General features: G+C 40.3%; 1 protein-coding gene across 16 annotated transcripts in view; it reads right to left on the bottom strand.

Moving 5' to 3' along the window:
- The window catches only part of LOC143521618 (uncharacterized), a 316,853-nt gene that overhangs the window by 101,807 nt on the left and 192,348 nt on the right, over window positions 1-22,698 (bottom strand). For 15 of the 16 annotated variants that reach the window (XM_077014689.1, XM_077014735.1, XM_077014744.1 and 12 more), the window contains 5 exons: window positions 20,156-20,623; window positions 16,618-17,085; window positions 13,146-13,613; window positions 9,578-10,033; window positions 7,038-7,493 (listed from right to left, as the gene is read on the bottom strand). In XM_077014689.1, coding sequence (XP_076870804.1) covers window positions 7,038-7,493; window positions 9,578-10,033; window positions 13,146-13,613; window positions 16,618-17,085; window positions 20,156-20,623 — 2,316 coding nt within the window. Of the gene's footprint in view, window positions 1-2,323; window positions 2,704-2,963; window positions 3,048-3,608; window positions 3,879-4,139; window positions 4,443-4,970; window positions 5,229-5,396; window positions 5,637-5,717; window positions 5,973-7,037; window positions 7,494-9,577; window positions 10,034-13,145; window positions 13,614-16,617; window positions 17,086-20,155; window positions 20,624-22,698 lie in introns of those variants that run through there. The other variant, XM_077014814.1, reaches the window with a different exon arrangement.

Below are 22,698 nucleotides of genomic sequence, written 5' to 3'. Positions count from 1 at the left end.
GCAGGCAAAAACGTCGCAACAAAAACAACACCTTCCCAAAATAAATAAATAACAGATAGGAAGTGAAACAGATGGAGAAAAACTTGAGATAGGCCAGGTAGCGGCGCAGGAGATAGAAACTCGAATAAGTGATAGGATTTACAAGAGAAACGTAAAGAGAAAGGTGACGAGACACCTTATCACACAGCGCAATGGCTGAGAACCCAGAGAAGGGCTGACAGCGTACCGGCATGACCAAAACGAATCAGTAATGATCCGTCTCCACAAACTTCCTTAAGAAGCCATGGCAACAGGTGAAACGGATCATTGCTGATTCAGTCTAGGACTGACTCATGTGCCTCTTGTGGAGGTAGAAGGCGTGGCATCCGAGACAGTACAAGGCAGAAAAGCGGGAGAGAATGAAAGAGCGCAAGGTGGTGACACACCTTAACACAGGAACACAACATCGTGACTGAGGAAACAGAGAAAGGCTGAAAGTAGTGATGGGCAAATGAAGCCTCATGAAGCAATGAAGCTTTCCAACCTTTTGCTTTGCAAAAAGGTTCATTACTCGAGGCTTCATTCATCACTCACTAGTGACATCTGCTGGTGAAACTGTAACAGCCTTGTCATTTAGTTGGATCATACTTTCAAAAATTTGTAAATGCAATATTGTCACAAAGTTTCTATCAAACTCATGTTTAGTAACAGGAGAATCAATTAAATCATACTTAATTGTCATGTTTTAATTATTAAAATGATTTGTAGCCAATCTAATCCTTGACCATTAGTGGTTGTGTTTGGTTTTCTTGTATGTCATGAACGTGTTTGACAATGAAGAGGTGTTGTACTTTACTATATTGGGAATTGAGTGGTTGTTGAGGCAGACTGAATATTTTGAGTTAGAAACTGATAAAAAAAAACAGAATGTGTTTAAAATAATTGCTTCTTGGGGGTTCTAGATCTGTTTTGGCAGTCATGGCCTGGTGGTTAGGGAAGGGAAGTGGTTAGGGAACTGGTCTTGTAACTGGAGGGTCGTGGGTTTGATCCCCAGGCCTGAGGCCATGACTGAGGCGCCCCTTAACCCTCAATTGCTCACTTATGATAAAATGTAAGTCGCTCTGGATAAGGGCGTCTGCCAAATGTAAAATGTTTTTAACATTACAAATAAGGTTTGCCTCTTCCAATGGTTTTTAGTCTGTTTTTGATGTGTGAATCTGATGTACATCCTGATCAAGCAAAAAGAATTTAGAATGTTCCAGATTTTAAATTTAACCACCTTCTACAACACGAAGCAACAGGGTTCATAGCGCTTTTATTTAGAAAAACGATACGCAAAATGAAGCAATGACGTGGCCGATGTTATCCGAGGCCTCGTTTGTTGCTGATCACGTGATTTTGCTCAATATGACACAAGCTCCGAAGCGGGGCTTCATCGGACACGCCCCCTTTTTACTCGGTACACATCTCGAAGCCTAGCTTCAGATGTCCCATCACTAGCTGAAAGCGTAACGGCGAGCCAAAACGATTCAGTAGTGATTTGTCTCCACAAGCTTCCCCAAGAACCCAAGAAAACAGCTGAGACAAATCACTGCTGATTACGCCGATTGAGTCTAGGACCAACTCGGGTGCCCCCAGTGGCGGCTGGAGGAACGACATCCGAGCCAGTCCTGACAACAGGAGGCTGCACAGAATTCAGAACCGTAATGGAGGGAACTGGTCTAGAAATAGGAGGAGACAGTGGAGCGCCACTGGGGGAAACTGGACTGGGAACGGGTGTGAACACAGGAACTGAACTAGGAGAAACTAGACTGGGGCCGGGGGTGAACACAGGAACTGAACTAGGGGAAACTGGACTGGGGGCCAGAGATCACGTGAAGACAAAATGGGTAGTGACCCTGGAGCAGACCTCTAGTGGACCTGTGGAACAAGCCTTTGGCAGGCCTCAGAAGACTTCTGGCAGGTCTCTGGAGTATGCGGGGCAGCCTCTGAAGGCTTCTGCAGAAAACACAAACACACATGGAAAGACAAAAAACACGGAAGTATGGCACAGGCACGAACATAATTGTCAGGAGGGGAGGAGTCATACATTACAGGAAAGAGCGAAAATAAGGAGGACTAGGTGGAGAAAATCTGACCTCCAGTATAACCCAGTTAATGACAGCAGGCACACAGACTTTGACCTTTTGACCCTTCATGGCTCTTTGCTTTATGACATTATGTTCTTTTATTCTATTATAAATGTTTGATATAAATCCATATAATTATAATGTTTGTTCTAATATAAATATATGAAATAAATTAATATATATGAATGAGGGAGACCAGCACCATAATTATCCACAGAGTTTAATGTTTAATCAGTAGGACATTTCAACATGAAACATACAGATAAATGAATATTCAGTCATGAAACATACAGATAAATGAATATTCAATCATGAAACATACAGATAAATGAATATTCCATCATGACATTGGGTGTGGTGTTACTGAGAAGTGAATGTTGTTAATAAATCATGAGGAATTTACTGAAATAATAACAGACCACACACATTTACTAATTATTACTGTGGCAACATATACCTGAAACTGTTTTGATCAACTTTATCTTGATATATAATTTGCCCACTCATCTTATAAAAACCACATTAACATCACCAGATCTCAAAGCGCGTGTCTGAGAGGAAGAGACGTCTGTCTGTAATTCTGTTGTTGAAGAGCCTGTAGAAACACACACACACACACACACACACACACACATATATATATATATATACATATACATGACTGCTTGTACATTTAAATACATAAGACCAAGCATTATAAAGCTAAACACACACACACACGCACACACACACACACACACACACACACAACTGCTTGTACATTAAAATAAATATGGCCAAACTTTATATGCCTAAACACACGCACACACACACACACACACACACACACACACACACTCTCACACACACTCTTACCTCACAGTGTGAATATTGGTGTTGGTGGAGACAGTATCATAGATCCTCTTTGCTGACACATCAGTGATGTCATTGTGACTGAGGCTGAAATTAGATGGATTATAATTACCACACTGTACAGGAATCCCAAGACAACAATGTAAATCAACACATTCTTGTAATACTACATTGTGATTTAGAGTGAATGAATAAATATATTTGTGACAGTGGACCCAAGACACTAATTGTCAGACATTTCAATGCTGCATTTTCCTTCATTTCTCAAGTACATTATGTTATTTCTCAAGTTCAACATGTTTTATGCATCAGGTAAGAAGCTGAAACATGAAGTTTCTGGTCATATTTCTGTTTTTACAGAGAATGTGTGATTCTACAAGATTACTGATTTGCTGCTTAATGTGACATCACTCCCCACTCTGTGATCATTGTTTCAATTGACAGACCACTATACAATGATAATCCCGCCCCCCATTCAAGCAGCCAATACGAGATGTGGTCATTAGCATATGGAACACCCAGAACATTAGGTTTACAAACAGTGTCCTTGAAACAGCGTAGTGTTGTAAAACCACTAGTTACACCCATGTGGGTGTAGAGTGTGTCCTCAACACCAGACTCTCTCCACCCTCCCCCTTCTCCACTCACTCCAGGATGTGGGCTTTGTGGAGCTGTGGACACAGCAGCTGCAGGCAGTGGTCAGTGAGCTGGCAGTGGCTGAGGTCCAGTTCTGACAGCCCTTCAGAATGTTCCAGAACCAGCGCCAGGGACCCATAGGCCTGCTGGTCCAGCCGGGTGTGACTGAGGTCCACCTCCCCACCCAGGGCCCGGGAGAGAGACACAGCACGTCTCACACACTCCAACTCAGACCCGACATGGACCAGAGACAGAAACTGGAGCAGCACGACTTTACTGCACCTGGACACACACACACACACACACACACACACACACACACACGCACACACACACACACACACACACACACACACACACACACACACACACACACACACACACACACACACACACACATATTCACCAACACAGACAGTTCTATTAATATTAATACACTCACATAACTACTAACATTAATATGCTATTTTCACACATTAATATGATATAACTCCTCCTCGTCTGCAGGAAGGTTAGTGTGTGTGTTGTGAGTGGGAGTCTTACTGCAGGGTGACTGTGTGTATAATGGGGAAGAGTTGCTCCACTCCTGCCTCCTCTATCTCACAGTCGTGTAGAGTGAGCTGTGTGTGTGTGTGAGCTCTCTGGATGGCCACGGAGACGACTCTGCAGTCCTCAGTGCTCAGAGTCAGTGTGTGTGTGTGTGAGTCTTCTGTCAGGTCCAGAGCAGAGCTGCAGGAGAAGTCCAGCCTGTGCTGCAGAGCAGAGAGCAAAACTACTGCTGCCCCCTGCTGGAGCTCAGAGACACTGCAGCAGTGGAGCAGCCTCAGCAACAGCAGCCTGTCCACACTGAGAGAAGAGAGACTATTACAGTAAGACATTCAAGACATTCATGTCCACACTGAGAGAAGAGAGACTATTACAGTAAGACATTCAAGACATTCATGTCCACACTGAGAGAAGAGAGACTATTACAGTAAGACATTCAAGACATTCATGTCCACACTGAGAGAAGAGAGACTATTACAGTAAGACATTCAAGACATTCATGTCCACACTGAGAGAAGAGAGACTATTACAGTAAGACATTCATGTCCACACTGAGAGAAGAGAGACTATTACAGTAAGACATTCAAGACATTCATGTCCACACTGAGAGAAGAGAGACTATTACAGTAAGACATTCATGTCCACACTGAGAAAAAACACATAGAAACAAACAGTGGAATCAACTTTAAAATGATTATGAGTATAACCTAAAATTACTATTTTCTAGAAAGTCATTTGTTCATAACACACATGTATATATAACACCAAATGTGTAACACCCCCTACAGATCTGTTGTGTCTCATTACATGAATGATAAAAGTTCAAACCTGAGGTGGGAGACGTGTTTGAGCAGAGGCACGATGCTCTCCAGCTCCCCCTCTGGTATGGAGGTGAACAGCAGGCTGAGAGAGACTGCTGTGCAGTGCTGGAGGGTGAAGCACAGGGCAGCACAGTGGACAGAGTCCAGCTCTCTGCTGTTCAGGGTGATGCAGTTCTCTGTTGAACTCAACAGACTGGACACACAGTGAGCAGAGCCAGTCTGATAGATCTCTGTGATGATGGAAAGTACACAGCTGGGGCTCAGCCTGGGGAGAAGACACACACACACACACACACACACACACACACACACACACACACACACACAAAGTCTAATGCTGTGCAGTATAACTAAAGCACATTAACTGTTCATTGGACGTGTCGACTGTGTGAAGATCTTTAAATCTGAGCCACACATCACTGTTGTCTCTCACCTTCTGATCTGAAGTCTGTCCAGTACAGACAGAAGTTCTCTGGGGTTTTGCTGTCCAATGTCACTCTTCCTAAAGTTCACAGTAACACTCTGATACTGCAGGAAATAGTGAATCACTTCCCAGGTCAGAGTGCAGGAAGTCAGGTCTCCGCCCACTTTCTGCAGGAAGCAGTGAGTAAGCTCCTCCTCCTGAGCTTCATACACCACTACAGTCAGCTGCTGGAGAGTCTCCTCACACAACCTGCACATACACATCAGAAAATGGCATCACAAACTGGGACTTTTATCTATTAAAAATACCTGCCAAACCAACCACACAGACCTGATGGTCAGAGGGCCCTGGTGACACAGCAGGACAGTGAGAGACTGGGCCTCCATCTTGTAGTCAGTCAGGTTCAGACACTGGACCCTCCAGAGTCTCAGGAGAGAAGCCAAGCTGCTCAGGACCCTGGACAGCGCCCCCTCTGGCTGCTGTGTGCTGGTGTGGATGAGTGAAAGTTCCTCAATAGTGACTGGAGCAGGAGATCTCACTGTCCTCAGTGTTCGTACCATCTTCACCACCACAGCACCACTCACACTGCACAACAACAAACACCATTTACATTTACATTTATTCTTAGTCATTCAACTCACACTGAAAAGTACTGTATTTTCTGGACTATACAGCGCACCTCAATATAAGCCGCACCTACAAAGTAAAAAAAAAAAAGGAAAATGTTGTATAAGCCACACTGGTCTAAAAGCCGCATATATCTACTAATCTGAATACATTTAACTGAACTGATCAGTTTCTGAACGGTGCCTGTAGCATTTCATGTGCGACAGATTTGACTTTCAGCCAGTGTTGTGTCGAATTCCGACTCCCCTCGTTTATCCACGCATAAAGACGCTACAGATTATATTGTCGATTTATGTTTGTATGCATAAATAAGAGCTAGACTTTAATTATCCATCACAGCAAACGGCATTATCTATGTCCAAAGCCACACTGGCTCAAGGGTGTTAATTATTTTAAATAAAATACACACTGGCTATACCAAAGTTCAACTCTGACCATGACTTCGCAGTATTACAGCAGTATTATGTTTAAATATCTAGTTGGGACAAAACTAGTGTGCTCTATGAACTAAGTTATAATCACTGTAACTCCCGAATATCATCTGTAGCATCTTTGCCCACACACACACATACACTCAAATTCACCCTCACACCTCCAAACCTGGCCATATGTCCCCTCCCTCCAACACGCACTCATTCATCCACCCATTCAGAAACAAGAAGAAAACAAGGACAGAGACACACACTTATCCAGACTAGCACACCCTCTGCGGCAGGGGCAAATGGCTGGACCACGGTGCTTGTTAATTAAAGTGTATAAAGTGTGTGTGTGTGTGTGTGTGTGTGTAACTTTGTTAGAGTCTGCAATGTGTATATGTTGTGTTTAAATGTGCACTGTCTGTGCTTCACTCAAATAAAACTTAACGTTAGTGTTTTTCACCTACAATGCACATTGTTTTTGATGTTGCACTCAGCGTTACAGATTCATTCCTTAGCATTACAGGATATGTTTTCTTAGAAATAAGATATATACTTGAAAACACTGCACAATTTGGAAATATGGCCTAAAATATCAGGTACAAACCTGAGCTGGGAGATGTAGGGCAGACACTGAAGGAAACTTCTCACTTCACTCTCTTCATCTGACCAGCCTCTCAGCTTTACTGGTTTCTTCACTGTTTGGAGTTTCAGCACTTCTAGGAAGAGGGAGGTCTTTCTCTTTGAGAGGTCTATGTACCAGACTGCAGGAGCTGACTGGTAAACTGGTTGTAATGCTGGAAGGACACTCCTGCCTGTTTGAGTCTCATAGTCCTTCACACGTGAGCACAGATCCAGTAGGAAATCACACTGATAATTAGTCCTATCTACAGGGAAGTTTGTGTAGCTGCACACAGATGTCAGCAGCTTAGTGAAACTCTCTCCTGTAGCTGCATCACACTCTGCTGCTGTAACAATCAGCTTCAGTAGAAACTCCACTGCAGATCTTCTCTGTTCTTCATCATAATCAAGAAAATAATCATCATCATCATCATAAAGAAACCTGTTGGAATAGAGTTCACAAGAAACACAGAATGAGTAGATACAATCAGTAGAAATCAACAGACATAACAGATTAATTAGTATATTTTACTGTAAACAGACCATTTCCAGTACAGTATCACCACCATTAGTCTGAACACTGGTTCATGTCTCCTCTAATTCAACAGAACTGCCTGCATGTGTTTGTGGGTAATGAGAGACGCAGCATAACAGACCAAAGAAACCTTGAGTGTTTGATATTCCCATGTTAGAATGGAGAAATCAGACAAAGAATTCATAAGAACCATATAGAATTTCACATGATTATATGACTCCTATTATATATGTTTCACTTTATCTCCTCTTGCACACACTAGTAATTTTGGCTTCTGATCATACAGATCCTTTTCTACCATGTAGGTAAATGAACCCTATAAGTCCATGTGTCCTTTAACCCCACTGTAACAGTCCACTGCTCTTGACTGCTGTGTGGCCACGCCCCCTCCTCATAGACTGGTTACGTCTCACCTGTTCACCTGATCAGAAGGTTTTGAGGTTTTGGGATCCTTTATAAATCATTATTTTCCTGCTTATTTCCAGCCACTTCTTTAGCTTTACATTTATATTATGTAAAATATGATTATTTTATATCACAATATTAAGAAATGGTACTAGTGCCAATTCCCCCTCTCACCACTAGAGGGCTCCATCTACAGAATACTGAAGACTCCTGTTTCAGCTGTTGTGAATTCCACTGATTACTTTGCCTACATAAGACAGACGAACACAGCAGCTCCTTGTGAAGTGTTGCTGACTCTTTTGTGAAAGTGTACCAAGCCGTTTATCTACTTCTCTCATTATTGTTCTGTGTTTTGACCTGTTACCTCCTGTTTTTGCCTCCTGTCTCATCCATTTGTACCTCTGTTATTTCTGTAGCTCTTCTGGTTTAGACCCTGGACTGGTTTGTAGTTGTTTGCCTTTTGTACTTTATTAAACCCTTTATTCCTGCTAATGGATCCTCACTCTGAGTCCACAACGTTACAGTTTGTCAATTTATAACACTTTTCTTCATATGGAAAGATGAGTTTTATGATGTAACACAGAGCTGATCTCAAGGTCAAACCATAAGCTTCACTGAGGGTTACACTATCAAACAGTTAAACATGCAAAGTACACAATTTTTAAATTCAATTTACATAAGTCAACAAATAGATTGTTCTGGACAGCTGAATTGTCTAATTATATTTTTAAGGTGGGTTTAAATAGTACAGAGCTACAAAAGGCCGCCAATAACCAACACAAGCTATCTGTCAAATCCTGTAAGAATGTGTAAACCTGACAAAATTAAATTAAAGCATTAGGGACCTACACTTACAATATTAGTGACCTACACTTATGGCATTAGTGACCTACACTTACGGCATTAGTGACCTACACTTGCAGCATTAGTGACCTACACTTACAGTATTAGTGACCTACATTTACAGCATTAGAGACCTACACTTACAGCAATAGTGACCTACACTTATAACATTAGTGACCTACACTTACAGCATTAGAGACCTACACTTACAGCATGAGTGACCTACACTTACAGCATGAGTGACCTACATTTACAGCATTAGTGACCTACACTTACAGCATTAGGGACCTACACTTACCGCATTAGGGACCTACACTTACAGCATTAGGGACCTACACTTACAGCATTAGGGACCTACACTTATAGCATTAGGGACCTACACTTACAACATTGTGTCAAAGCTTCACAGAGTTACACTAACAAACAGTTAAAACATCCAAAGTATATACTGTACACAATTTTGTTTCTCATTCAATTTAAGTCAACAAATGCACTTGTAGCCAGCAGAATATTTTTAAGGCTGGTTAAATGGTACAGAGTAACAAAAGCTGTGTGATCATTGCTCAAATACATACACACTAACTACACATCAAGATTTCATTCACACATCTAACCTGCAGTATATACTGAGCACACTCAGTGAGACATGAGCTCACAAAAACAAAGACAATGGCCAAACCTTGAAGGAAAAAACCTCATTTTAAACATTATGCCTGTAGTACGTATAAAAGCTTCTCACTCACCTGAGCTGGGAGATGTAGGGCAGACACTGAAGGAAACTCCTCACTTCACTCTCTTCATCTGACCAGCCTCTCAGTACTACTGGTTTCTTCACTGTTTGGAGTTTCAGCACTTCTAGGAAGAGGGAGGTCTTTCTCTTTGAGAGGTCTATGTTCCAGACTGCAGGAGCTCCCTTGTAAACTGGTTGTAATGCTGGAAGGACACTCCTGCCTGTTTGAGTCTCATAGTCCTTCACACGTGAGTACAGATCCAGCAGGAAATCACACTGATAATTAATCCCATCTACAGGGAAGTTTGTGTAGCTGCACACAGATGTCAGCAGCTTAGTGAAACTCTCTCCTGTAGCTGCATCACACTCTGCTGCTGTAACAATCAGCTTCAGTAGAAACTCCACTGCAGATCTTCTCTGTTCTTCATCATAATCAAGAAAATAATCATCATCATCATCATAAAGAAATCTGTTGGAATAGAGTTCACAAGAAACACAGAATGAGTAGATACAATCAGTAGAAATCAACAGACATAACAGATTAATTAGTATATTTTACTGTAAACAGACCATTTCCAGTACAGTATCACCACCATTAGTCTGAACACTGGTTCATGTCTCCTCTAAATCACACAGAACTGCCTGCATGTGTTTGTGGGTAATGAGAGACGCAGCATAACAGACCAAAGAAACCTTGAGTGTTTGATATTCCCATGTTAGAATGGAGAAATCAGACAAAGAATTCATAAGAACCATATAGAATTTCACATGATTATATGACTCCTATTAAATATGTTTCACTTTATCTCCTCTTTCACACACTTGTAATTTTGGCTTCTGATCATACAGATCCTTTTCTACCATGTAGGTAACTGAACCCTATAAGTCCATGTGTCCTTTAACCCCACTGTAACAGTCCACTGCTCTTGACTGCTGTGTGGCCACGCCCCCTCCTCATAGACTGGTTACGTCTCACCTGTTCACCTGATCAGAAGACTTTGAGGTTTTGGGATCCTTTATAAATCATTATTTTCCTGCTTATTTCCAGCCACTTCTTTAGCTTTACATTTATATTATGTAAAACATGATTATTTTATATCACAATATTAAGAAATGGTACTAGTGCCAATTCCCCCTCTCACCACCAGAGGGCCCCATCTCCAGAATACTGAAGACTCCTGTTTCAGCTGTTGTGAATTCCACTGATTACTTTGCCTACATAAGCCAGACGAACACAGCAGCTCCTTGTGAAGTGTACCAAGCCGTTTATCTACTTCTCTCATTATTGTTCTGTGTTTTGACCTGTTACCTCCTGTTTTTGCCTCCTGTCTCATCCATTTGTACCTCTGTTATTTCTGTAGCTCTTCTGGTTTAGACCCTGGACTGGTTTGTAGTTGTTTGCCTTTTGTACTTTATTAAACCCTTTATTCCTGCTAATGGATCCTCACTCTGAGTCCACAACGTTACAGTTTGTCAATTTATAACACTTTTCTTCATATGGAAAGATGAGTTTTATGATGTAACACAGAGCTGATCTCAAGGTCAAACCATAAGCTTCACTGAGGGTTACACTATCAAACAGTTAAACATGCAAAGTACACAATTTTTAAATTCAATTTACATAAGTCAACAAATAGATTGTTCTGGACAGCTGAATTGTCTAATTATATTTTAAGGTGGGTTTAAATAGTACAGAGCTACAAAAGGCCGCCAATAACCAACACAAGCTATCTGTCAAATCCTGTAAGAATGTGTAAACCTGACAAAATTAAATTAAAGCATTAGGGACCTACACTTACAATATTAGTGACCTACACTTACAGCATTAGTGACCTACACTTACGGCATTAGAGACCTACACTTACAGCATTAGTGACCTACACTTACAGCATTAGTGACCTACACTTGCAGCATTAGTGACCTACACTTGCAGCATTAGTGACCTACATTTACAGCATTAGTGACCTACACTTACAGCATTAGTGACCTACATTTACAGCATGAGAGACCTACATTTACAGCATGAGAGACCTACACTTACAGCATTATATTTTAAGGTGGGTTTAAATAGTACAGAGCTACAAAAGGCCGCCAATAACCAACACAAGCTATCTGTCAAATCCTGTAAGAATGTGTAAACCTGACAAAATTAAATTAAAGCATTAGGGACCTACACTTACAATATTAGTGACCTACACTTACAGCATTAGTGACCTACACTTACGGCATTAGAGACCTACACTTACAGCATTAGTGACCTACACTTACAGCATTAGTGACCTACACTTGCAGCATTAGTGACCTACACTTGCAGCATTAGTGACCTACATTTACAGCATTAGTGACCTACACTTACAGCATTAGTGACCTACATTTACAGCATGAGAGACCTACATTTACAGCATGAGAGACCTACACTTACAGCATTAGGGACCTACACTTACAGCATTAGGGACCTACACTTACAGCATTAGGGACCTACACTTACAGCATTAGAGACCTACACTTACAGCAATAGTGACCTACACTTATAACATTAGTGACCTACACTTACAGCATTAGAGACCTACACTTACAGCATGAGTGACCTACACTTATAGCATTAGGGACCTACATTTACAGCATTAGTGACCTACACTTACAGCATTAGGGACCTACACTTACCGCATTAGGGACCTATACTTACAGCATTAGGGACCTACACTTACAGCATTAGTGACCTACACTTACAGCATTAGTGACCTACATTTACAGCATGAGAGACCTACACTTACAGCATTAGGGACCTACACTTACAGCATTAGGGACCTACACTTACAGCATTAGGGACCTACACTTACAGTATTAGGGACCTACACTTACAGCATTAGAGACCTACACTTACAGCATTAGAGACCTACACTTACAGCAATAGTGACCTACACTTACAGCATGAGTGACCTACACTTATAGCATTAGGGACCTACATTTACAGCATTAGTGACCTACACTTACAGCATTAGGGACCTACACTTACCGCATTAGGGACCTACACTTACAGCATTAGGGACCTACACTTACAACATTGTGTCAAAGCTTCACAGAGTTACACTAACAAACAGTTAAATCATCCAAAGTATATACTGTACACAATTTTGTTTCTCATTCAATTTAAGTCAACAAATGCACTTGTAGCCAGCAGAATATTTTTAAGGCTGGTTAAATGGTACAGAGTAACAAAAGCTGTGTGATCATTGCTCAAATACATACACACTAACTACACATCAAGATTTCATTCACACACACAGACGTAATTTTGGGGGGGGACGGGGGGACATGTCCCCCCCACTTTTTCAAAAGCCGGCGTTGGTCCCCCCCAGTTTTTACGGTTAAAACCAAATATTTAAATAGCGACGAATCCATGTCCCCCCCACTTTTGAAATCAAAATTACGTCCATGTTCACACATCTAACCTGCAGTATATACTGAGCACACTCAGTGAGACATGAGCTCACAAAAACAAAGACAATGGCCAAACCTTGAAGGAAAAAACCTCATTTTAAACATTATGCCTGTAGTACGTATAAAAGCTTCTCACTCACCTGAGCTGGGAGATGTAGGGCAGACACTGAAGGAAACTCCTCACTTCACTCTCTTCATCTGACCAGCCTCTCAGCACTACTGGTTTCTTCACTGTGTGGAGTTTCAGCACTTCTAGGAAGAGGGAGGTCTTTCTCTTTGAGAGGTCTATGTTCCAGACTGCAGGAGCTGACTGGTAAACTGGCTGTAATGCTGGAAGGACACTCCTGCCTGTTTGAGTCTCATAGTCCTTCACACGTGAGCACAGATCCAGCAGGAAATCGCAAATAACTATCTTGACATCGTCATCATCTTCATCAAAAGGGAAGTTTGTGTAGTTGTACACAGATGTCAGCTGCTTAGTGAAACTCTCTCCTGTAGCTGCATCACACTCTGCTGCTGTAACAATCAGCTTCAGCAGAAACTCCACTGCAGATCTTCTCTGTTCTTCATCATAATCAAGAAAATAATCATCATCATTATAAAGAAACCTGTTGGAATAGAGTTCACAGGAAACACAGAATGAGTAGATACAATCAGTAGAAATCAACAGACATAACAGATTAATTAGTATATTTTACTGTAAACAGACCATTTCCAGTACAGTATCACCACCATTAGTCTGAACAGTGGTTCATGTCTCCTCTAAATCACACAGAACTGCTTGCATGTGTTTGTGGGTAATGAGAGACGCAGCATAACAGACCAAAGAAACCTTGAGTGTTTGATATTCCCATGTTAGAATGGAGAAATCAGACAAAGAATTCATAAGAACCATATAGAATTTCACATGATTATATGACTCCTATTATATATGTTTCACTTTATCTCCTCTTGCACACACTAGTAATTTTGGCTTCTGATCATACAGATCCTTTTCTACCATGTAGGTAAATGAACCCTATAAGTCCATGTGCCCTTTAACCCCACTGTAACAGTCCACTGCTCTTGACTGCTGTGTGGCCACGCCCCCTCCTCATAGACTGGTTACGTCTCACCTGTTCACCTGATCAGAAGACTTTGAGGTTTTGGGATCCTTTATAAATCATTATTTTCCTGCTTATTTCCAGCCACTTCTTTAGCTTTACATTTATATTATGTAAAATATGATTATTTTATATCACAATATTAAGAAATGGTACTAGTGCCAATTCCCCCTCTCACCACTAGAGGGCTCCATCTACAGAATACTGAAGACTCCTGTTTCAGCTGTTGTGAATTCCACTGATTACTTTGCCTACATAAGACAGACGAACACAGCAGCTCCTTGTGAAGTGTTGCTGACTCTTTTGTGAAAGTGTACCAAGCCGTTTATCTACTTCTCTCATTATTGTTCTGTGTTTTGACCTGTTACCTCCTGTTTTTGCCTCCTGTCTCATCCATTTGTACCTCTGTTATTTCTGTAGCTCTTCTGGTTTAGACCCTGGACTGGTTTGTAGTTGTTTGCCTTTTGTACTTTATTAAACCCTTTATTCCTGCTAATGGATCCTCACTCTGAGTCCACAACGTTACAGTTTGTCAATTTATAACACTTTTCTTCATATGGAAAGATGAGTTTTATGATGTAACTAGGGATGCAAATTATCGATTAATTCATTAATCATTAGTTGATTGATCTTATCGATCGACTTTCGATTAATCGATAAGCAGCGTTTTCCACCTGAATTTCAGTGTTTCAATAGGGCCTTAAAAAATATCAGCTAAATAGTTAAAACACTTTGTTCAAAAAGTATATATTATGATAATTATATTGTATTATATGATATATTGCTCAAGTAATTATGCATTAGGAAATTTTTATGGTATAACAAAATACATTCTTTCATTTAAAAAAAGGAATAAATTAAGGACTGGCTCCATTTGAAACATTAGACATTATTAATTTTTTTTTAAGAAGAAACAAAATGGAGAGCCAAACAAAATATTATTGAGCCTATGCTTGGACAATGTTTCTAGCGTTATAGTGAATACATGCTGTAATACGGCCGGAGAGTGCCCAAGTCTCCACAACATCATTGAGATTGTCAGCTAAATTGTCAGCGGTGTGTCTGTCCGACATGTTCATCGTAATCAGCACTGCAGATTTTAGCTGCCAGTTCTCGTCAGTGTAGTGGCATGTCACGGTAATGTAACTTTCTGTTGTTAGAGTCATCCAACAATCTGTGGTAAGGGCTACAGCAGTAGCTAGCTTTGTTTTAGCTCACTCTTCTTTTTTTGTAGCGAGCTTCGAAAACGCTCGCTTTCCCAGTGTAGCTGTGATTTTAGGTTGACCAGGTGCACTGGTGATATGCTGGACAGCTGCATGGTGTTCAAATGATAATTGAGTGAGCTAGTGGAACTGTTGTACGTCAGTACCACATTACACAGAGAACATCTGACTTCTTTGCCTAAATTAACAATGTTGAAATGGTCCCACACCGCACGTGTTTTCGCCCGCTTCATTTTGTTTTCCACTCTGGTCTTTCGCGACACGTGTTCACCTCTCGTTCTTATGCTCTGTTCAAGTTACTACAGGAGCGCTCTCTAACGATTCATCGTGATTAATACATTTTGATCGAGTAACCTCTTGATCGACAATTAATCGAAAGTCGATTAATCATTTGCATCCCTAGATGTAACACAGAGCTGATCTCAAGGTCAAACCATAAACTTCACTGAGGGTTACACTATCAAACAGTTAAACATGCAAAGTACACAATTTTTTTAATTCAATTTACATAAGTCAACAAATAGATTGTTCTGGACAGCTGAATTGTCTAATTATATTTTTAAGGTGGGTTTAAATAGTACAGAGGTACAAAAGGCCGCCAATAACCAACACAAGCTATCTGTCAAATCCTGTAAGAATGTGTAAACCTGACAAAATTAAATTAAAGCATGAGTGACCTACACTTACAGCATGAGTGACCTACACTTACAGCATTAGGGACCTACACTTACAGCATTAGGGACCTACACTTACAGCATTAGGGACCTACACTTACACCATTAGGGACCTACACTTACAGCATTAGTGACCTACATTTACAGCATGAGAGACCTACACTTACAGCATTAGAGACCTACACTTACCGCATTAGGGACCTACACTTACCGCATTAGGGACCTACACTTACAGCATTAGGGACCTACACTTACAACATTGTGTCAAAGCTTCACAGAGTTACACTAACAAACAGTTAAATCATCCAAAGTATATACTGTACACAATTTTGTTTCTCATTCAATTTAAGTCAACAAATGCACTTGTAGCCAGCAGAATATTTTTAAGGCTGGTTAAATGGTACAGAGTAACAAAAGCTGTGTGATCATTGCTCAAATACATACACACTAACTACACATCAAGATTTCATTCACACATCTAACCTGCAGTATATACTGAGCACACTCAGTGAGACATGAGCTCACAAAAACAAAGACAATGGCCAAACCTTGAAGGAAAAAACCTCATTTTAAACATTATGCCTGTAGTACGTATAAAAGCTTCTCACTCACCTGAGCTGGGAGATGTAGGGCAGACACTGAAGGAAACTCCTCACTTCACTCTCTTCATCTGACCAGCCTCTCAGCACTACTGGTTTCTTCACTGTGTGGAGTTTCAGCACTTCTAGGAAGAGGGAGGTCTTTCTCTTTGAGAGGTCTATGTTCCAGACTGCAGGAGCTGACTGGTAAACTGGCTGTAATGCTGGAAGGACACTCCTGCCTGTTTGAGTCTCATAGTCCTTCACACGTGAGCACAGATCCAGCAGGAAATCGCAAATAACTATCTTGACATCGTCATCATCTTCATCAAAAGGGAAGTTTGTGTAGTTGTACACAGATGTCAGCTGCTTAGTGAAACTCTCTCCTGTAGCTGCATCACACTCTGCTGCTGTAACAATCAGCTTCAGCAGAAACTCCACTGCAGATCTTCTCTGTTCTTCATCATAATCAAGAAAATAATCATCATCATTATAAAGAAACCTGTTGGAATAGAGTTCACAGGAAACACAGAATGAGTAGATACAATCAGTAGAAATCAACAGACATAACAGATTAATTAGTATATTTTACTGTAAACAGACCATTTCCAGTACAGTATCACCACCATTAATCTGAACAGTGGTTCATGTCTCCTCTAAATCACACAGAACTGCTTGCATGTGTTTGTGGGTAATGAGAGACGCAGCATAACAGACCAAAGAAACCTTGAGTGTTTGATATTCCCATGTTAGAATGGAGAAATCAGACAAAGAATTCATAAGAACCATATAGAATTTCACATGATTATATGACTCCTATTATATATGTTTCACTTTATCTCCTCTTGCACACACTAGTAATTTTGGCTTCTGATCATACAGATCCTTTTCTACCATGTAGGTAAATGAACCCTATAAGTCCATGTGCCCTTTAACCCCACTGTAACAGTCCACTGCTCTTGACTGCTGTGTGGCCACGCCCCCTCCTCATAGACTGGTTACGTCTCACCTGTTCACCTGATCAGAAGACTTTGAGGTTTTGGGATCCTTTATAAATCATTATTTTCCTGCTTATTTCCAGCCACTTCTTTAGCTTTACATTTATATTATGTAAAATATGATTATTTTATATCACAATATTAAGAAATGGTACTAGTGCCAATTCCCCCTCTCACCACTAGAGGGCTCCATCTACAGAATACTGAAGACTCCTGTTTCAGCTGTTGTGAATTCCACTGATTACTTTGCCTACATAAGACAGACGAACACAGCAGCTCCTTGTGAAGTGTTGCTGACTCTTTTGTGAAAGTGTACCAAGCCGTTTATCTACTTCTCTCATTATTGTTCTGTGTTTTGACCTGTTACCTCCTGTTTTTGCCTCCTGTCTCATCCATTTGTACCTCTGTTATTTCTGTAGCTCTTCTGGTTTAGACCCTGGACTGGTTTGTAGTTGTTTGCCTTTTGTACTTTATTAAACCCTTTATTCCTGCTAATGGATCCTCACTCTGAGTCCACAACGTTACAGTTTGTCAATTTATAACACTTTTCTTCATATGGAAAGATGAGTTTTATGATGTAACTAGGGATGCAAATTATCGATTAATTCATTAATCATTAGTTGATTGATCTTATCGATCGACTTTCGATTAATCGATAAGCAGCGTTTTCCACCTGAATTTCAGTGTTTCAATAGGGCCTTAAAAAATATCAGCTAAATAGTTAAAACACTTTGTTCAAAAAGTATATATTATGATAATTATATTGTATTATATGATATATTGCTCAAGTAATTATGCATTAGGAAATTTTTATGGTATAACAAAATACATTCTTTCATTTAAAAAAAGGAATAAATTAAGGACTGGCTCCATTTGAAACATTAGACATTATTAATTTTTTTTTAAGAAGAAACAAAATGGAGAGCCAAACAAAATATTATTGAGCCTATGCTTGGACAATGTTTCTAGCGTTATAGTGAATACATGCTGTAATACGGCCGGAGAGTGCCCAAGTCTCCACAACATCATTGAGATTGTCAGCTAAATTGTCAGCGGTGTGTCTGTCCGACATGTTCATCGTAATCAGCACTGCAGATTTTAGCTGCCAGTTCTCATCAGTGTAGTGGCATGTCACGGTAATGTAACTTTCTGTTGTTAGAGTCATCCAACAATCTGTGGTAAGGGCTACAGCAGTAGCTAGCTTTGTTTTAGCTCACTCTTCTTTTTTTGTAGCGAGCTTCGAAAACGCTCGCTTTCCCAGTGTAGCTGTGATTTTAGGTTGACCAGGTGCACTGGTGATATGCTGGACAGCTGCATGGTGTTCAAATGATAATTGAGTGAGCTAGTGGAACTGTTGTACGTCAGTACCACATTACACAGAGAACATCTGACTTCTTTGCCTAAATTAACAATGTTGAAATGGTCCCACACCGCACGTGTTTTCGCCCGCTTCATTTTGTTTTCCACTCTGGTCTTTCGCGACACGTGTTCACCTCTCGTTCTTATGCTCTGTTCAAGTTACTACAGGAGCGCTCTCTAACGATTCATCGTGATTAATACATTTTGATCGAGTAACCTCTTGATCGACAATTAATCGAAAGTCGATTAATCATTTACATCCCTAGATGTAACACAGAGCTGATCTCAAGGTCAAACCATAAACTTCACTGAGGGTTACACTATCAAACAGTTAAACATGCAAAGTACACAATTTTTTTAATTCAATTTACATAAGTCAACAAATAGATTGTTCTGGACAGCTGAATTGTCTAATTATATTTTTAAGGTGGGTTTAAATAGTACAGAGGTACAAAAGGCCGCCAATAACCAACACAAGCTATCTGTCAAATCCTGTAAGAATGTGTAAACCTGACAAAATTAAATTAAAGCATTAGGGACCTACACTTACAATATTAGTGACCTACACTTACAGCATGAGTGACCTACACTTACAGCATGAGTGACCTACACTTACAGCATTAGGGACCTACACTTACAGCATTAGGGACCTACACTTACAGCATTAGGGACCTACACTTACAGCATTAGGGACCTACACTTACACCATTAGGGACCTACACTTACAGCATTAGTGACCTACATTTACAGCATGAGAGACCTACACTTACAGCATTAGGGACCTACACTTACCGCATTAGGGACCTACACTTACCGCATTAGGGACCTACACTTACCGCATTAGGGACCTACACTTACAACATTGTGTCAAAGCTTCACAGAGTTACACTAACAAACAGTTAAATCATCCAAAGTATATACTGTACACAATTTTGTTTCTCATTCAATTTAAGTCAACAAATGCACTTGTAGCCAGCAGAATATTTTTAAGGCTGGTTAAATGGTACAGAGTAACAAAAGCTGTGTGATCATTGCTCAAATACATACACACTAACTACACATCAAGATTTCATTCACACATCTAACCTGCAGTATATACTGAGCACACTCAGTGAGACATGAGCTCACAAAAACAAAGACAATGGCCAAACCTTGAAGGAAAAAACCTCATTTTAAACATTATGCCTGTAGTACGTATAAAAGCTTCTCACTCACCTGAGCTGGGAGATGTAGGGCAGACACTGAAGGAAACTCCTCACTTCACTCTCTTCATCTGACCAGCCTCTCAGCACTACTGGTTTCTTCACTGTGTGGAGTTTCAGCACTTCTAGGAAGAGGGAGGTCTTTCTCTTTGAGAGGTCTATGTTCCAGACTGCAGGAGCTGACTGGTAAACTGGCTGTAATGCTGGAAGGACACTCCTGCCTGTTTGAGTCTCATAGTCCTTCACATGTGAGCACAGATCCAGCAGGAAATCGCAAATAACTATCTTGACATCGTCATCATCTTCATCAAAAGGGAAGTTTGTGTAGTTGTACACAGATGTCAGCTGCTTAGTGAAACTCTCTCCTGTAGCTGCATCACACTCTGCTGCTGTAACAATCAGCTTCAGCAGAAACTCCACTGCAGATCTTCTCTGTTCTTCATCATAATCAAGAAAATAATCATCATCATTATAAAGAAACCTGTTGGAATAGAGTTCACAGGAAACACAGAATGAGTAGATACAATCAGTAGAAATCAACAGACATAACAGATTAATTAGTATATTTTACTGTAAACAGACCATTTCCAGTACAGTATCACCACCATTAGTCTGAACAGTGGTTCATGTCTCCTCTAAATCACACAGAACTGCTTGCATGTGTTTGTGGGTAATGAGAGACGCAGCATAACAGACCAAAGAAACCTTGAGTGTTTGATATTCCCATGTTAGAATGGAGAAATCAGACAAAGAATTCATAAGAACCATATAGAATTTCACATGATTATATGACTCCTATTATATATGTTTCACTTTATCTCCTCTTGCACACACTAGTAATTTTGGCTTCTGATCATACAGATCCTTTTCTACCATGTAGGTAAATGAACCCTATAAGTCCATGTGCCCTTTAACCCCACTGTAACAGTCCACTGCTCTTGACTGCTGTGTGGCCACGCCCCCTCCTCATAGACTGGTTACGTCTCACCTGTTCACCTGATCAGAAGACTTTAAGGTTTTGGGATCCTTTATAAATCATTATTTTCCTGCTTATTTCCAGCCACTTCTTTAGCTTTACATTTATATTATGTAAAATATGATTATTTTATATCACAATATTAAGAAATGGTACTAGTGCCAATTCCCCCTCTCACCACTAGAGGGCTCCATCTACAGAATACTGAAGACTCCTGTTTCAGCTGTTGTGAATTCCACTGATTACTTTGCCTACATAAGACAGACGAACACAGCAGCTCCTTGTGAAGTGTTGCTGACTCTTTTGTGAAAGTGTACCAAGCCGTTTATCTACTTCTCTCATTATTGTTCTGTGTTTTGACCTGTTACCTCCTGTTTTTGCCTCCTGTCTCATCCATTTGTACCTCTGTTATTTCTGTAGCTCTTCTGGTTTAGACCCTGGACTGGTTTGTAGTTGTTTGCCTTTTGTACTTTATTAAACCCTTTATTCCTGCTAATGGATCCTCACTCTGAGTCCACAACGTTACAGTTTGTCAATTTATAACACTTTTCTTCATATGGAAAGATGAGTTTTATGATGTAACACAGAGCTGATCTCAAGGTCAAACCATAAGCTTCACTGAGGGTTACACTATCAAACAGTTAAACATGCAAAGTACACAATTTTTAAATTCAATTTACATAAGTCAACAAATAGATTGTTCTGGACAGCTGAATTGTCTAATTATATTTTTAAGGTGGGTTTAAATAGTACAGAGCTACAAAAGGCCGCCAATAACCAACACAAGCTATCTGTCAAATCCTGTAAGAATGTGTAAACCTGACAAAATTAAATTAAAGCATTAGGGACCTACACTTACAATATTAGTGACCTACACTTATGGCATTAGAGACCTACACTTACAGCATTAGTGACCTACACTTGCAGCATTAGTGACCTACACTTGCAGCATTAGTGACCTACACTTACAGTATTAGTGACCTACATTTACAGCATTAGAGACCTACACTTACAGCAATAGTGACCTACACTTATAACATTAGTGACCTACACTTACAGCATTAGAGACCTACACTTACAGCATGAGTGACCTACACTTACAGCATGAGTGACCTACATTTACAGCATTAGTGACCTACACTTACAGCATTAGGGACCTACACTTACCGCATTAGGGACCTACACTTACAGCATTAGGGACCTACACTTACAGCATTAGGGACCTACACTTATAGCATTAGGGACCTACACTTACAACATTGTGTCAAAGCTTCACAGAGTTACACTAACAAACAGTTAAAACATCCAAAGTATATACTGTACACAATTTTGTTTCTCATTCAATTTAAGTCAACAAATGCACTTGTAGCCAGCAGAATATTTTTAAGGCTGGTTAAATGGTACAGAGTAACAAAAGCTGTGTGATCATTGCTCAAATACATACACACTAACTACACATCAAGATTTCATTCACACATCTAACCTGCAGTATATACTGAGCACACTCAGTGAGACATGAGCTCACAAAAACAAAGACAATGGCCAAACCTTGAAGGAAAAAACCTCATTTTAAACATTAT

Source organism: Brachyhypopomus gauderio, chromosome 1 (assembly GCF_052324685.1).
Source record: "Brachyhypopomus gauderio isolate BG-103 chromosome 1, BGAUD_0.2, whole genome shotgun sequence".
Classification (NCBI taxonomy): Eukaryota; Metazoa; Chordata; class Actinopteri; order Gymnotiformes; family Hypopomidae; genus Brachyhypopomus; species Brachyhypopomus gauderio.
Note: the sequence above shows the minus strand (reverse complement) of the source record. Positions and strands in the feature narration are given on the sequence as shown.